This window comes from Sebastes fasciatus, chromosome 8, assembly GCF_043250625.1.
Source record: "Sebastes fasciatus isolate fSebFas1 chromosome 8, fSebFas1.pri, whole genome shotgun sequence".
NCBI classification, from domain to species: Eukaryota; Metazoa; Chordata; class Actinopteri; order Perciformes; family Sebastidae; genus Sebastes; species Sebastes fasciatus.
The window spans coordinates 3,145,046-3,162,930 of NC_133802.1; the positions used below are offsets into that span (position 1 = coordinate 3,145,046).

At 42.5% G+C, this 17,885-nt stretch overlaps 1 protein-coding gene across 4 annotated transcripts in view; it reads right to left on the reverse strand.

The window, feature by feature from the left end:
* agrn (agrin) overlaps positions 1–17,885 on the reverse strand; it is a 349,702-nt gene that overhangs the window by 88,504 nt on the left and 243,313 nt on the right. For all 4 annotated transcript variants that reach the window (XM_074642837.1, XM_074642838.1, XM_074642840.1 and 1 more), the window contains one exon: positions 12,342–12,563. In XM_074642837.1, coding sequence (XP_074498938.1) covers positions 12,342–12,563 — 222 coding nt within the window. The remainder of the gene's footprint in view (positions 1–12,341; positions 12,564–17,885) is intronic.

Below are 17,885 nucleotides of genomic sequence, written 5' to 3' on the forward strand. Positions count from 1 at the left end.
CATAGTGTGAACAACAGCCATTAAACAATTAATTGGTAAAAATGAGTTGCTGTCTCTCCTTGACAAGCTGTGTTGCTGACACCTGGCGTATAGTGCTTAATGATGCAGTGCAGCAGCACAGACACAAGAAGTGCAGAGATGCAAAGTTTCCATACAGTCGGCGTAAAACTTTATTGCAGTCCACCTGAGGCGGATTCAATTGATTTGAAATACTTTGGAAAGGCACAGACCTGTCTATCAGAAGGTGTCACGGTTCACATGCATGTGTGCGCTAAAAACCGAGCCATGAAATGAAATGAAAAGACTCTCCACAGAGATAGAATTCTACTGTGGCACAGATCTGAGGAGGAGGAGGAGGATGAAAAAAACAGAAGATGCCAAAGTGCTGAAAGTTCCCTGGAGCACAGTGGGCTCCGTCACTGACGACATTTGGAACCACCCAAAACTGCTCTTTCTAGAGCTGAGACTAAACAACTGAACACAAAGAGCTTCAGAAATGCTTGTGCGAAAAAGTCTGCCAGAAGGACAAACCATCTCTGCAGCACTCCATCAATCAGGACGTTGTGGGAGAGTTGAGTCAGAGCTGAAGCTACTCATGAGAAAAAGCCACACGACAGCCTGGCTGCAGTTTGATCAACGACACTTAAAGGGCTCTGAAAGCATGAAGGGAATGCTTCTCTGGTCTGATGAGACGAGGATTGAACTCTTTGGCCTGAATGGCTGGAGTTGCTCTAGTGACAGCCAGGTACTGCTCACCACTAGGGATGTCATGATAACAGAAATCTAGTAGTCGATACCAACACCAGTGAAATTACACAATTCTCGATACCAATTCGATACCTCGGTAAAAAACAGTAAATCCCATGTACTTCAACATACACTACTTTATTACCATTTGAATACTGTTTTATGATAGGAAGTTAAAAAGCTCATAATTCCCTCTATTATCTATTTTATAAATGTGAAAACATCTTCAAACAACTGTATTTATTCAAGTTTCTCACCAAAAACGACATTTTACAAGATTACATTTGAACAAATCATGATAACGTTTGAATTTAGCTTCACACATTTTTTTACTGAATAGAGCCTGAAGGCATCAAAAGGTAAATTAATGGCACCTCCCGCGTTGGAATCGACAGGACGAGAGCTTAACTTCTGTTATGACTTGATCCTATATAAAAATAAATTGAATTGAATTGACTTGTTACTGAAGGTTCTCGGTTCTCGTGACATCTCTACTCCTCACCATCCCTGTGGGGATGCTTGAGTGGCAGACGGTATAAAAGTCAGAGCTGAGTGAGAAAAGTCACACTTTTCTGGCTGTGTTTTCTCACTTTGCAAGGTTGTTCATATCTGCTTATAAATATGCTATTTTCCCACACTTCAAAACTGAATCAGGCAGATGATGTCTGTATTTTCTTGCCAGAAGACCAGCGCTGAGATGCCCCTTAGAGATCTTTTGAGACGTTCCTTATTAGTTGGGAGGATTCCCTTTGATCATCTCTTGAGGAACCGCCTGCTTCTGGAGGCAACCTTTTTTTTTCTCTGAAGAAGCAGCGAGGTGGGATCAGACATGTTCAGGGTGCTGACTGATGTCACACAGGGGCAGGAAACAAATGAGAAGGCAAACGCGAGGCCTCGTACGCAGACAGCGCTAGCAGTGGATGTGCCTCTCCTTCTGACACCAATTACACCTGGAGGATTGCATTAACACAGCTCTCTATCGGATCCAATTAGGGGCAGGCTAATAACCGCTGCTGATTTAGCACTAATTGAGAGAGCTGAGGCTGACCGTCGGAACCTTCCACGTTATTAATCTGTTTATTAAGACTTGTTCATTTCCTTCATCTCTCCATCTAGTGCTGGCATCCATTCCCTTCGTGGATTGGTCTTGATTGTGAACTGGATATGGCCAAGGGTGGCTCTTAACATACAGCATATTGCCTGTAGGAGCAATATATTGTATACTAGTAAAATTACAAATTCCCAGGCCATTTTTGGAAAAAATGATATGAGCGGAGCATGCAGGACCAATGTTTCTGTTCAGGCTGTTCTCATACAACGTTTGTAGCTATACCTACAAAGAGTAACGCACTTCTATCTCACAAAAGTAATTTGTATTTAATCCACTTAATTGGGAACCGAGAAGTATAAAGCACCACGTATGTTGTGTAGGGAGGAGGTCGTGTCTGGATGGGTTTGTCAAAAAGACACCAGACTTTCGCCCAGCAGGCCGGTGTTCGTACCCTGTGTAAAACCAGAAGTCAACATTGATTTATTTGTCACGTTACTTCTGTACTTAAGTTACGCCACTTCCGTAGTTATTTTAATAATAATTATATATATAGATTTCTTTTAATAATCATTTTGTTGAATAAACCTAATTACCTAGTTTTGTTGTCGAAACCTAACCAGTTGATCTTTTCCTAAACCTAACTACGTAGTTGTGTTGCTTAAACCTAACTATGTACTTTTGTTACCTAAACCTAACCAAGTTGATCTTTTTCTTAACCTAACTACATAGTTTTGTTGCCTAAACCTAACTAAGTCAATCTTTTCCTAAACCTAACTACGTAGTTGTGATGCCTAAACCTAACCAAGTTGATTTCTTCCTAAACCTAACTAATGAGTCTTGTTACCTAAACCTAACTAAGTAGTTTTTTTTGCCTAAACCTAACCTAACAACTTAGTTTTGTTGTCTAAACCTGACCAAGTCGATCTTTTCATAAACCTAAGTAAGTAGTTTTGTTGCCTAAACTTAACTGAGTAATTTGTTGCCTAAACCTAACTACATAGTTTTGTTGCGTAAACCTAACCAAGTCGATCTTTTCCTAAACCTAACTAAGTAGTTTTGTTACTTAAACCTAACCAAATTGTTTCCTGTGAAGACGGAAGTTTATTCTGAAAAGACTGTATGCATGTAACAAGCGGAAATACACACCTGTTTCTGGACATTCGTAGGAAAACACACGAAAACTGAGGAATAACTTTTCCTAATATTTAATTCGGACTGTTGTATGAGGATGCGTTGTTCTGTTAAACCGGTGTGCAATTTTGATGTGGGGCTGTTACTCATGGTTTGGGCTAGTGCCCTTAATTCCAATTTAAAGGACTCTTTCCTCTTTCAACACGACAATTCATTTGTGCAGAAAGCCAGGACCATAAAAGAAGGGTTTTCTGACTTTGGAGTGGAACAACTGTGCTGGCTCGCACTGAGCCGTCCAACACTTTTGGAATTTATTGGAACACCGAATGCAAATGGGGCCTCACTCAGCATCAGTGGCAGACCTCACTAATGCTCTTGTTTGCTGGATGGGGGGCAAATCCCTGCAGCCAGGTTCCAAAACCTTGTGGAAGGCCTTCCCAGAGGACTGGAGGTTGTTATAGCTGCATATTAATACTCATGGTTTTGGAATGAGGTGTTACAATCACAATCACATAGTGTAATATTAGGGTACCCATATACGACTCAGACTAAATAATAATCTATTGTCAGTGTTCAAATGTTGCTCCTTCTATCGCAACACTGCGAGTGGGTTTGAAGGTTGTGGCACAAACAGATAAAGAGGCTTTATAATAGCTAGGAAGGATTTTCTGTGACAAAAATATATAAACAAAACATAAAAATTGGGGTTGCTGTGGCCGTGGCTCCTCTGTGGTTGTGGCAGCTATAAATCAGGAAGTGGAAGTGGCGAGTGTTGTCCTTTATCAGGCCCGGTGTCCTGATAGCAGCCTTGCTTCTTTATCAGCTCTTGCCCCTCGCACCTGGCTCTCCACACTGCCTGACCCTCCAGACAACACGCGTCGCAAACAGACAGAAAAGGAAGGGGAGCTCTCAGTTCAAAGCCAGACACGGAAGGAGAATTGTCGCCATTACCGGTAATGTTAAGGTGTCCACTTTCTGTCATTTCAGATTCAGTCATCTCCGAGGCTGTCATCACTAATTCTGAGTTTCAGTGAAAAACTTCACAACCATGAAAAAGTAAAAAAGTCTGGCAGGCTAAGGCAAGGCATTACGACTAACATTAACCTGGGATCTCTCATCTCATTCAGATTTACTTTCATGTCTGCCAATGCAAGAACCTCTCCAGCCTGGAAAATACAGTATAACACAGTGTGTCCAAGATCAAAGTAAGATACTTTAAGATCTTCTTATGCCAGCCCCTTATAAAATCTAATACCAACTGTATTCAAACTATCTGATACAGTCTAATTGCAGCTAAAAGTCAGCCCCAAAAATGTGACCTGTTTCTGGCCCAATAATGGCTTGTGGCATGTGGACATAGACTGAGAATCAGCTACACTTATGCAACACTCAGGCAAGCTTTGAGCCAGCGTTGGCGCCCAGTTCAGAGGAGTTGGGACGATATTTGCGCGTCATTCATCACAAGCTGGGCATTGAGTAACAACATGGCCTGCTGAATTTAGGCTGTTGTTTGACCAAGTCACTACGGAACTCAAATTTGTTTTAAAGCCACTAATTTCTTTAACTAATTAATGCACTTTCAATTCTTAGGTTGTAGCGGGCTCAGTTGTAAAGCTAGTGACTGGCACCATTTGAAACTAGAAAACCTAAGGAATCCATTGGTACCAACCATGTCATACTAGCTTGTCACCAAGGAGGTGAAATAACACTCCAAAAGTAGGCTACATTTTGGTGAAAAACAGGCATGGCCATTTTCAAAGGGGTCCCTTGACCTCTGACCTCAAAATATGTGACTCTGACCTCAAAATATGTGAATGTAAATGGGTTCTCTGGGTACCCACGAGTCTCCCTTTTACAGACATGCCCACTTTATGTAATCACATGCAGTTTGGGGCAAGTCATAGGGCGTGGCCTTGGAAGGAGCCCCAAGGGGAGGGGAGGTTAAAGCGAAATACGAGAGGGAGCTCCTGAGGCGATGCTACTTTCAAATTATGCTAGCTTTCCAACATCGTCGACCCTATCTTTAAATACTTCTACAAATCTCCTTTTAAGGTACATTTTGAACAGATAGAAAATGTGTGCATAATTTGTGATTAATCGCGATAAAATATTTCAATCGATTTACAGCCCTATATCATGCACTACTTTATCAGCAGTCCTTACATAATGTTGTAGGCCAGTCCTTGATGTGTGGATGTAACAAACCAAACTTTTTTCTTTCGCTCAAAAAAACTGCTAGAATTCAGTCGAGGTCCCCTTAAAGTCCTCTGGATCTAAAGTTGGGAACTGCTGCTGTTTGTTCTTGCACTGTGACAGCTTCTCTTGTTGTGTTTGGTGGCAGTGTTTGTGTTGAGAAATAGGGGCAGGTTGATGGTATATAAAAGTGGCCTTGAAAGCATTAAGGATTGAGTCATTGAGGAGGAAAACAAAACAAAGACCCTCCAGCTTTGCAGCGTTTTGTTGATATCCTCACTGGGAAAAAAAACTGAATTGTGGCTGAGGGGTCTGGGCGTAGTATTACCTCAGGATTAAGCAGAAATAAGTAGGCTGGTTTGTGTTTTGAAGGCTTGTGAACATGCCTGGGTGATAACAACTCCCCTGTCGATGCCTGCCTGGCTGCTACACTATTAACTCTGCCCCCACTTGCTCTGCTCCTCCTCATCTTATTTACCTCCATCTCTTTCCCTCCCCGCATTTATTACTTTCCCCTCCCGCTCTCCTCTGTCCTGTTTTCACCGCCTCTCTCCGACCACTCTCCTGCTGCTGGGGTGACCTATATTTCTTACCCAGCTGCGTATATCATTTCAAACACCTGTGGGAGAAAAAAGGGGAATTTGTTTCCTTTTCTTAAATGATTGCGGCGCCTCTGCTCTCATCTGTTTGGGTAGAGCCGTATGAAATGCCCTTTTCCCGAGGCGACTGATATCCGGCTGGGGGGTGTATTAAGCGAGCGCACCTCTCCCGGCGCACCTTACAAGGTCGCACGCCACTCAAATGCAGTAAGGAGGAAAAATCTCAGAATAATAACAAATGTCACTCATATCGCTATCGGGTTGCACCTGAGCCATATAGATAACCGCTATTTTTCCAGCCCGCAGGGAAGGAAATGAAATTATGGCTAGGCCCATGAGAGGCTGTAGTAAGCCACACACACACAGTAAAGCACACACGCCCAGTTGTTTTCTATTGCGGCACCTCTCACCTCTTAAAACTAATGCCGCCCTCACCTGCCTCCCGTAAGCCCCTACTTTTGAGTCTGAAAGCCATAAATCTGACAAGTTACACATTAGAGTGCATTTGGATGGAAATAACAAAACAGAGCAGCAAACAAAAACATAAACATCTAGACGGCTATTTTGGAAATCACACCATATAAAGACCTAACGTTGCAGAACGAAAGGATGAAAATGTTGCATATCATTCAGGTTTTAACTCGAAATACCGCCTCGCGGCTGTACGCCTCCGCCAGCCAGTGAAGTTGCAGTTTACATCCGTGTCCGTCCAAAATGTCATCCTTTCATCATTTTATCCTGTTAGTGATTTGTGTGAAATTGTCATAATTAGCATATGAGTTATGGCCAGAAACGAGTTCCGTGAGGTCACAATGACCTTGACCTTTGACCACCAAAATTCTCAATCTCTTAGGAATGAACAGGCGCCTGCCCCCCAACGCTGTATCCAGTTCTCTTCATACCAATTTCAAGAAATTCGCTCAAGCGTTCCTGAGATATCACGAGAATGGGACGGACGTGAGGACACAGTGACCTTGACCTTTGGCCACCAAAACACTTTGATGCAAATTTTCCTAGTGGCCAAACAGTGGTACTACAATGTCTGTGTCCATCATGTGATAACATTGGGCCCAAAAATACTTTTTCCCATAGACTTACATTGGGAAAGAGATGTCTGTAAATCAGCAGATAACTTTATTTTGAGGTAAATCGACTTCCCAGTACGAACACTTGAATAGCCCTTATTTAAATCATTAGGTCCTAAAAGTTGTAATTGCCGAATCCAGACTTATTTCCCTTCCTCCGTTCATGTGAATGAGACCCAGACCGAGGCTAGACCGAGGACTAGGAGGCGGAGTTAAAGGAAACGCTACCGCGCCTGCTCTATGGGCCCAATGGATGCATAAGATCGCTGGATGATCCCGGTACTTTATCACTCAGCAGTCGAGCCATTTTGGCTTCATGCACCACTGAGCAACTCTCTTAGGAATGAACAGTCGCCTGCCTCCAACGCTGTATCCAGTTCTCTTTATACATCTTTGGTCCAAATGGACGTTTGTGCCAAATTTGAAGAAATTCCCTTCAAGCATTCCTGAGATATCGCGTTCTCGAGAATGAACTGGAAGGATGGATGGACAACCTGAAAACATAATGCCTCTGGCCAAGGCTGTTGCTGGTGCGGAGGCATAAAAAAATTGAGAATGAAAGCAATAAATCTGGACATATAATGCCAATTATCAGCTCAGAATGGGAAACAAACATATAATAAAATTCATCACTTCTTATGCTCTTCTACAGGATAAGGGTTGGAGTTACTCAACAACCTGGATATCACAGAATCATTCTTACTTTATTCACCACTGTTCCTCATGCCTTCAACTTTTAATACCGATACTTCCTACAGCACCTGAAGGCAGCATATGTTCTCCTCCTCTCTCTCCCTTTCAGCTCCATAAACATGTATAGTATATTACTGGGGGGAATAGCCTGTGATAATTAGGTGAGATAATAGCTTAAGTCAGTCAGTTGTTATGGTGCTGAATGCGGCCCAGTAAAGCTGTGCAAACAGCCCAGAAATAACCCACATTATCATCGCCATCATTCCTCGGCTGGCTCGCGCCTGGCAAGCCTCAGCATTTTTATGGCACCATTGCGCTGACGCAGGCCTGTTTCCTCTGGGAGCCAAGAACCATCCATAGTGCTGGATTACAGACAGGGCCCCTGCACTTCGCCAGCTCGCTCTGCCTCTCGCTTTTTAAAATAAAGACTATTCATTACCGCCGAGGGACCCCGGGCCGACAGACCTGCCGTCTACCTGCGGTGCGGCGCACCAAATTGAGTCAGCCCGCCTGCACAGCTACCAAACACTGCCTCTCGCTCCATTTCCTGTTGGCATACATCCTTGCGCTGGATTTCAATTTAGAGGCGGCTGGGAGGGGAAGATGACTGATGCAACACGGGCAGGCAGAGAGGGAGGCGAGCGTGGGACAGCTCCAACAACTAACCCTGTCATCTTGTCAGCACAGAAAGAAACTCAAACCACTATTCATTTCACAAAACAATCGTGCAAACAAACTCGACCCATAAAAACTGCACATTCTAGGATAAAACAGTACAATTTCCATACTGGCGACGTGAAACTAATTCAGCTGTATTGATCATTCAGCTAACTGCTCAGCTCGTCCACAAATACAGCACCGCAGAGATCAGCTCATTTTCACTGTTATGGTCTTCAAAATTTGCAGAAAAAAAATCTATTGTAGTAAAACAGAGTGAATGAGTTGACAGAGTCAGGCCAAGGGGCTAATAACTGCTGTGCTTTTGCCCAGTGTGTCTCAAGTCAAGTCAATTTTATTTATACAGCCCAATATTGCAAATCAAAAATTTTGCCTTAGGGGGCTTTACAATCTGTACAGCATACGACCCCCTCTGTCTTGTTCGACCCTCTCTTCAGATAAGGAAACTCCCCAAACAAACTCATTTAAAGTGTCAGTAGGCAGAACATTTCCATAATAACCTTTCAGCATATTGTAATTCAAGTGTTCTGAGAGAAAACTAGACTTCTGCTCCTCCTCATGGCTCTGTTTTCAGGATTTAAAAAATGTAGCCTGTGACGGGAGACTTTGGCCAATCACAGGTCATTTCATTGAGAGAGAGCGTTCCTATTGGCTTTTACATTCAACGGAGGCAGCTGTCAATCACTAGCGAAAGTTTGCTCCGTCTGGTGAGCGGTGCTTGGTATTTCCTCAACTTGATCTCAACATGGCTGCCGGGTCACAAACTTTCTCATTTTACAGCTAAACAGTACACTACAAGATGTTTCTGAAAACATCTGAGGAGAGAAATAGGCATTACAGTAACAGAATATTGATTCATGTTTGATCAGCGCTGCTGATCGGAGTTTGCAAATGATTGAAAGCTGCTCAGAGATGACAAGGCTCCAGCTCTGGCTCTGATTGGTTGTTTTCCTCCCGTCTGTGAAATCTTGCAGATGCCATTAGGAGCACCGGAGGACACCGGAGGACACCGGAGGACACCGGAGGATACCATTGGCACATGTTTGTTTTTTTCAGCTTACCCATCTCATCCACTTCTGTCAGGATTTAATGACCGTTTTATAAAAATATATTTTTTTAATCATTTTTGTCCAATCTGCCTACTGCTGCTTTAACGTGGAAAATGGCTTGATGTTTGACAAGGAAGAACACTCAATCACCAATTAGAGTCCATGGGAAAATTGGCCTTCCAAGATGGCATTAAGCCATCAAGAGCATTCACTAAGTGGGTTTTACCGAGCTGTTAAAATCTGCCCATGTGGCTGTGTGCCTGCTTAGTGGATGTGGAGATATTTTTACCACTTGAAGCTCCGCTGTCGCTGGTGCACTAATGACTAGCTGATACTCCGACATTACAAGACAAAGCCAAGTGACTCATGTAGCCAATTACAGACAAGTATGCTCCGCATTCTCTCTCATCAGGAGTTAAAGTGCATCTTCACATAAAGGTCAAAACAGGCAAATTGGAGTCTCTGTGGAAGGGCTGAAGAAGAGCAGGAGGGAAGAGGTGAGGAGTAATGGACGAGGGATAAGAAAATTCCTTAAGATGTATTAAGTATTGTTTTATCTTTGTTGGATGTAAATGGGTAAAGCCCCCCAGGGGGTCACCGTGAATATAATTCCATATGTGTTAATTGTTAATGTCTGTGGATTATAATGTGCCTCTGGGTGATGTTAATTAATTTGAGTTTAATTATGTTCCACAAAGAGAGCTCTTTCCCTACCTGTGAGCTACAATTCACACATTTCATAGAGATTTTGTGACCGCATAGTAAATGACTGTATAGTGTGATGACCTGAATGCTCTGAAGCTTTCCATCATTGCCATGGTAATCAACCTCCAAGTCAGTATTGGAATGCTTTGTTTTTCTTTTTTTATATATATATATATATATATATATATATATATATATATATATATATACAGTATATATATATAAGCATGTACTAATACACATACTTGCCAACCTTGAAAAAATTGGGAGGATTTCAAAATCATAGCGGGGGGTCTGGACGTCCTCCCCCAGAGTTTCAGAGACTTTGTTTCCTGCATTCTGGCGACTTTTAAAGAATGAAAACAACTACATAATTATAATTATAAAGTACACAGGTTTATGCTAAATAGCCCTACTTTTAATTCAACTTTTAATTCTCAGAAAAAGGAAACAAAATAATTTGCCCCTCTGGCGTGATATTGTGTGAATCTCTGGCATATACTAATATTCATCAGTTTTCACTCATTCAGTCATTTTTTGCCCCTGCTTGAGTATTTCTTTCTCTTAATACTCTCCATTTCTCTCTCCTCTCTCTCACTGAAGGCCCTTTCAGACACAACATGACAACGGCACCACTGCGCTCTGAAACCCGTTATTGGAGCCACGCCATGACGGCTTTTCACTGCGTCCAGCAAAGCCAAACTTTGGGTGCTGCATGCTGTGATGTGCAGCGAGTGCAGCTCAAACTGAGATTTGTCGCGAGCGTATATCTACAGTCGTGAGCGGCACTCTTCCCTCTGAAAACTACATTCGGTGTAGCTCTATTTTTATCCGGGTGGAAACAGTAAGGCTTATACACTCTGTACAGCGCCAGAAACAAGTAGAGATAACGAAAAGGAAAAAAAAAAGGTAAAAAATCAGGAGGATTGTGACCCGAGGGAGGGAACCAGAGAGGGCAATGAAAAACAGGAGTCTACCGGGAAAATTGGGTGGGTTGGCAAGTATGCTAATACAGTTTAGATCCCAAATAGCCCATGAAATAAGGAATAATCCCACAACATTATTCATTATTCATATTCAACAATATTAGTTATTCTCAGACGGATATCGTAGTTTGTTGCGTGTACTGAAACAGCGGAGACGGAGACAGACTAACAGAAGAACATGTCAGCCTGCTGCGTTGCGCCACGCCATGAAGCTTCGAATACTTTCAAATATTTGTCACCGAAGCTTCGAAGCCCAAAAAATGGTTTTCAGGACAGCCCTAGTGTGATGTGACCAGGGTCTGGAATTAGCACCCACCACCCGCAAAATGTGGGTAAATTGTTGGCAGTGGCGGGTAAAATCGTCAGGCCATCCGCCACATTGGTAGGCAGGGAAAACGCTGGTTTTTGGAATAGAGAATAGGTTCCCGTTAAGAACGGGTTCCTAGTTGTCCGATTCCTTGTCATCTCATGTCTCCGTGACTATTGATTCTTCTGTATTGATGCTTTTGACAGTTACGCATTCACAATGAAGCATACACACGCTGTGTTATGTTTAAGTTTGTTTGGGACCGGAGCCATGGCCGAGAGAGAAAAAAAAGGAATCAAAAGCATGGCGCTACTCCTACTAAACATGAGGGGGCGCGCCTTATTTTTTCCCTGATAATGCTTCACTGTGAACAACAAATCTGTGTTGAAATCAACAGGAGGAGAGATAGTAACGTTAGCTGTTAGCAGCCGGTGGGCAGCACAGTCCTGCTTGGTTAAATAACGGAGCTACTAACGTTACCGGAGGTTCCATTGAGTTATTATTATGAGGCGTTCAAGCTCTGCTCGGTAAAAATGACTATTGGGCAAAGGTAAATTACAATGTTCTCATAATGTGTTCAAATTTAATCTCGTAAAATTAAGTTTTTGGTGAGAAACCTGAATAAATCCAGTTTTTTGAAGGAGAGGTTTTCACAGCAATATAAAATAGATAATAGAGAAAATTATGACCTGTCTACCTTCCTAACACTAGCTTTAAGCAGCTTGCCAAGATTTTTTTTTAATCAAAGCAAATATTGTAATACTCAATAATCAGTTGAATTGTGTGTTTTTATGCAAATAACCACTATAGATGATAATAACAAAGTACAGTACTATGTACAGTACCCTCCCACCCACCAAAAATAGGGCTTCCCCGGAAGCTACGGTGTAATTCAAACACTGTAATTTATCATGTATATAATGTTTTCTGCGTAAAATATATTGAACATTGAATGACATCAGATTTAAAATGTTATTCCTTCATGTAGCACATCAATTTAAAAAGTGGCAGATAAAATTTCTGAGTGGCATACAAAAAAAAAAAGCTTGCCTGTCACAGTGGCAGGTAGGGAAAGTGAATTTCAGACCCTGGATGTGACTATTGTGCGGTTACTCACCGCAGGGTCCTTTGTGTTGGATGTGAATGTCCCTCTGCAGGGCGCAGCCCATCGCTCGCATCTCGCAGGGGCTGCCGTAGCTGTGGCCGTCGGATCCGCACACGGGGTCGGACATCTGCGGGCAGGCCTCGGGGCACTCGCACACCGGCTCGTTGTTCTTGACCACGCACACCGCCCCGTGATCGCACACCTTATCCAGGCAGGGGCTGGGTATGCTGAGATCTGAGACAGAGAGCAAAGTTAGAGGTGGGAACTTGGTGGATGGGAAGCGAGGAGAATGTAAAGTAGAGGTTGGAGAAAGGTCTGGGGCTGGAGAGGGCATAGGTGACGGGGACGTACGTTAGAGCACAGCTAGCATTTGTGTTAGAAAAGATTTGGGGGAGGAAAGGAGATATGATGTAGTATGCAACACAGCCCTATTCCTGTGACACCTCTGCTTCCTATGTCATTTCCTCGCCTTTGTGCCTATCCTGATGTATCCTGAATCTTTGAAGAGTCCGCCAAATCCGGTGGCACGGGGACAGCGGATAAAGACATGGCCCTGTAGCACAGTAGAGATGAAACGGCCTACGAACAATGGTTGCACAGCCTTTTTTTTTTTCTTCCCGGAGAGCAAACGCCTGGATTAATTGACGTTCCCAATGTGCCCCTTCAAAGGCTGCCATTTGCATCTCAGCGAGAGCCACGGCTTCAGCCAAAAGCTGGCTGAACTGACATGGAGGAGCGAGAAAAAAGAAGAGGAAGAGAAAGTGAGAAAATGTAGAGAACGGAGAAAAAAAAAAGAAACAGGCGAAGAGAAGAAAGAGCCCTCTGCTTAATAATTCACAAAAGGCAAGCTCCTGGGCAGAGGCAGATATGAAATGTGAACATCACAGAGGTGTCTGCTTCAGTCTCTCCCTCTCACGCACTAGCTCCAGCAGGACTTCATTAAAACGAGGACTGGATTTTGCACCTATGACTCTCGGTAGCAGCAAATGGGTGCCGGCTGGGCTCATATAACCTGACCTGATCAGCAGAGAGAGGAAACCTGAATAAAACACTATGAACAATCCTTTGATCACAGCTTCCCAACATGACTTAATCAATTCTTTACAGCTTTATGTGCCAATCAGTGCTCAAAGTGAGCCAGTACTCAGCGGTACACAGTACCGGCACTTCTTCATTTTAATCCTTGGCGTACCGTGACTTTTTCTTGTGCACTAGCACTTCTCAAAAGCTGCCGGTACTCTTCTCTGCTGTCTCCATATGAGGTTCTCTGTGAGATTCATGACGGCGCAGCGCCAGCGTATTTGCGCCGCGCCTCATAAGCCGTATGAACACAAAAACTATGCGGGGAGCATCTGGACGAGGCCACGGACGGCAGGGGATGGAGGGTTGAGAACGAGGGTGCTGTACTTTATCAATACAATGTTCACGTCCTTTTTGTAAAATAACTAGTGAACTTTTCGCCATAACTTTTTTTTTATTTGTGAACAAATATAATTAATGAAACATTATTAAAAAGTTTTCTGAATCTGCTCTTTCAGGGCAAACATTTTCAGAAGAATTAAATGTTCAGACTAGGGCTGTCAATTGATTAGAATATTTAATCACAATTAATCACATGATTGTCCATAGTTAATTGCGATTAATCGCAAATTAATCGCACATTTTTTATCTGTTTAAAATGTACCTTAAAGGGAGATTTGGCAAGTATTTAATACTCTTATCAACATGGCAGTGGGCAAATATGCTTGTTTTATGCAAACATATTTATATATGTATTATTGCAAATCAATTAACAACACCAAACAATGACAAATATTGTCCAGAAACCCTCACAGGTACTGCATTTAGCATAAAACAATATGCTCCAATCATAACATGGCAAACTGCAGCCCAACAGGCAACAACAGCTGTCAGTGTGTCAGTGTGCTGACTTGACTATGACTTGCATGTGATTATCATAAAGTGGGCATGTCTGTAAAGGGGAGACTCGTGGGTACCCATAGAACCCATTTACATTCACATATCTGGAGGTCAGAAGTATAGGGACCCCTTTGAAAATGGCCATGCCAGTTTTTCCTCACCAAAATTGAGCATAAATTTGGAGCGTTATTTAGCCTCGTTCGCAACAAGCTAGTATGACATGGTTGGTACCGATGGATTCCTTAGGGTTTTTTAGTTTCATATGATGCCAATATTTTCACTAGCTTTAAAACTGAGCCTGCTATTAGCTAAAAAGTTGCATTAATGCGTTAAAGAAATTAGTGGCATTAAAACGAATTTGCGTTATTATTGACAGCCCTCGTTCAGACGAAGGCATATGTGTAAATAATAAAATTATCATTGAACTTGTAATAATAATTGTCCAAAATGATGTAAAATTGCATAATTTTGAGTCAAAAACCTTAAAATATTCTTTATGGAGGACCCCAAAACCTAATATCTCCTAGTATCTTTTATTCACTGTAGAAATTGAGAATGTGTCTCTTTATCCTGCTGTATAATATGTAGCAGCATCCTGACTGGAACACTGCTCCTAAAACCTGACTGATACCCGACTATAGGCTACAAATAACACAGGAAAGCACTTTACTATTAACACTATGGGTAAATATACAAACATACCACCTTAACCCTATAATGGAATATTATTGGAGTATTATAGGCCAACTGTAGAAGATGCATACTAGCCCAAGTATGATAATATAGCATTAAAATCCCAGCTGATTATGACTGACACAGTATAACATGCTTAAAGAAATAAGAATAAATTGGAATAAGATTGCTGATGCCGGCCAATACACACGCCAAGATGTGAATAAGAGAGCACCTATATTTTTCCCCTTCAAGCACTGGTGTCAATGCAAACAGTACATGGCATTGTGTACACTGAGACAGGGTGCCAGTGTGTCAGTACTGAGGGGCTTGATGGTTAAAAGTGTGAACCTAAAGGTAGGTAGAGTATACACTCCGGTATCAAGAGTAAGCAAGAGACGATAGCCAGGCTTCCGTAGGGATTTTCATTTGGGAGGCTTCACGCATGAGGGGCGGATCACTCAGCTAAATGTGGTGTGTCTGCAGATTAGTGGGGAAAAAGCAGACGGAGGCATCAAATAGTTTCTGATGAGAAGCGCTCAAAGAGGAGCGTTTTACACCCAAAGTCGAGCAAACTCCTTCCTCCTCTAGTGTACCTTTTTATTTGAGCTTTTGTTGTTAGAGGGGTTGAGGGGTGCTGTCATGGAAACTGCCCCTTGTAATGACGCCACCCGTGGCTCCATCATTATCATGACCATTATGGGATTAGATGGCATCGCGGGGGGGCGACTCGACGTGCTCGGAGCCCGATGATTCATTTATGGGCTGAGAACCGTTCAGCAGTCAGCCTCTAATGTCGAGGTAAATGATCAACTGGTAACACAGACGGAGAAAAATTAGCTGGGTTCACTCTGTCTGAGGCAAAGGGAGGGGTGTGTGTCACCTAAACATCTTTAGACCAATTCTGTTTGGACCATCTTTCCAAAATATGACAGCAGCTCAGGTCTAGATATTAACCCCCTGAGACCCGGTCTTTCAGAGGCTGGAGCAGGTTCAGTTTTAGAGCTAGAGTGAAGGTATAGATATCATATGAAACTACAGTAGAAAACCTAAATCCATGGATACCATGTCATGTTAGCTCTGACCTCAAGATATGCGATTGAAAATGGGTTCTATGGGTACCCACAAGTCTCCCCTTTACATATACTGTATGACCATTTTATGATAATCACATGCAGTTTTTTGAATGCAGTATGAATGGGTTATTTTCGCCTATTCTAAAATGGCCAATTTGAATATTTCTGCATACTGGGGTCCCTAAAGAGTCCAGGAATTGCATAAATTGGGTATCACTGTAAAGCTGAGACTCTTGAGGCTCCAATGAGCCCAACTGTATTCATGTGTGAAGATGTTAGTCCCAAAAGTAACCGTTTCATTGTAGTGAGACCATTTCTCGAAACTTGACCTTGCTGTATAAAATAACCTGTGGTGACCTCTAGGATGATCACAGCCTCATGAAACTTTACAACCACAAACTAAAGACCTAGAGAATTCAGAGGATGGATGGCTTTCCTAGGTAGATTGAAGAATAAGGGGGTTTCTGAGCAGTTTCCAGAACAGAAGTGCTCGCTATCCAATCGCCGAAAAACGCAATTCTTGCAGAAATCTCCAAATGTCAAAAGCTTTTGAAACCAAATCACAGCATGGCTTTTTCTATGGTGTTCCTAAAGGTCTTGGTGTCTTAATGTTGTATTTTGGAGGGGTCATTGATCATTTTTATCAATTCTCGAGTGGTAAAAAAAAGGTTAAATTTAGACCCAAATCTGTGTAACAAATGGTTTCAACCCAAAAATTGCTGCAGCAACATATGAGACATAAGTGAGCATGGGAATGACCATCACATATTTCTATCAAAATGTTCTAAGCCCTTATACACTTTGCAATATATATTTAATTAGGAATTAATTAATTAATAATTCATGTTTATTTCTGATTAATGACTAGAACAATTTGATACAGTGCTGACCTGCATCTCAAATTAATCTTCAGGTTCTCAACTTTCTGATGATGTACACCAATTCTATGTAGTATATATTGCTGACCTGCTATCGCCCCATAAAGACCCCTTGTACCCCCCTAAAAAAGGTTTGGGGTCTCACAGGGTTAAAATAGCAAAAAGTAGAGTAGATCGTACACTGTAGGTTCTCCACTACCTCCTACTCTTTTTACTACTAAATTCTGGCTGTAATTAAACAAATCGTTTTAGATCTCGAGCACAAGGACACGGGCACTCCCATTTTTTGAAAGTGAATGTTTCAGATTAAAAGGAGGAAAGCAGCTATTGATTTCTGTGTTTTGATGCCAAGCTGCTGTTTCAAAAGAGCTTGGAGGTGCCACACTAAAGCTATTCAACGCCGCTTAATTTGGTACGGCTTCAAAAACAATTGATTCCCCGTGATCTCTTTTCAAATCCTTGCGTGTGACTGAGCGTGCGCGCGCACGCGTGTGTGTGTGTGTAACCGTCGCATAAGCTTGTGATCCGAGCTTAACTGTACAACCTTGGCCTCCATAAAGTTCACCAGCCCACTTCCCAAGGACGGGCTCCCCTAAAACACAACTGCAGCCTCCGATAACGCCTTAGTCTCCCATTCTCTTTGTTTCACGCGCATAAAAAAAGATGAAAGAAAAATTCCTCCTCCAAAACTAATTTTTTTATCATCCTTTACCTCTGGGGGGGCAAAGTTTCTTCCTGATTTATTAACCAGAGAGGGTGTACGGGAAACAAAAAACCCAAGACAAAACTCCCCCAGTGTAAAAATCTTCTGACACAGTTAAAAAGCCGTCTTCTCTTGGACGCAGGCAGAAGCTTTGAAATGGCAGCCTGTCACAACTAAGGCTTGTGGGATGGCGTTCACAAGCCTGTTCCAGCTCTTTTTTCTCTCTCTCTGGTCCTCTCCCAGACACTTAAATACATCTCCTTCATGCATGTATCAGTGTTTCTGTCAGCCACGTCCAGAAAAAAAA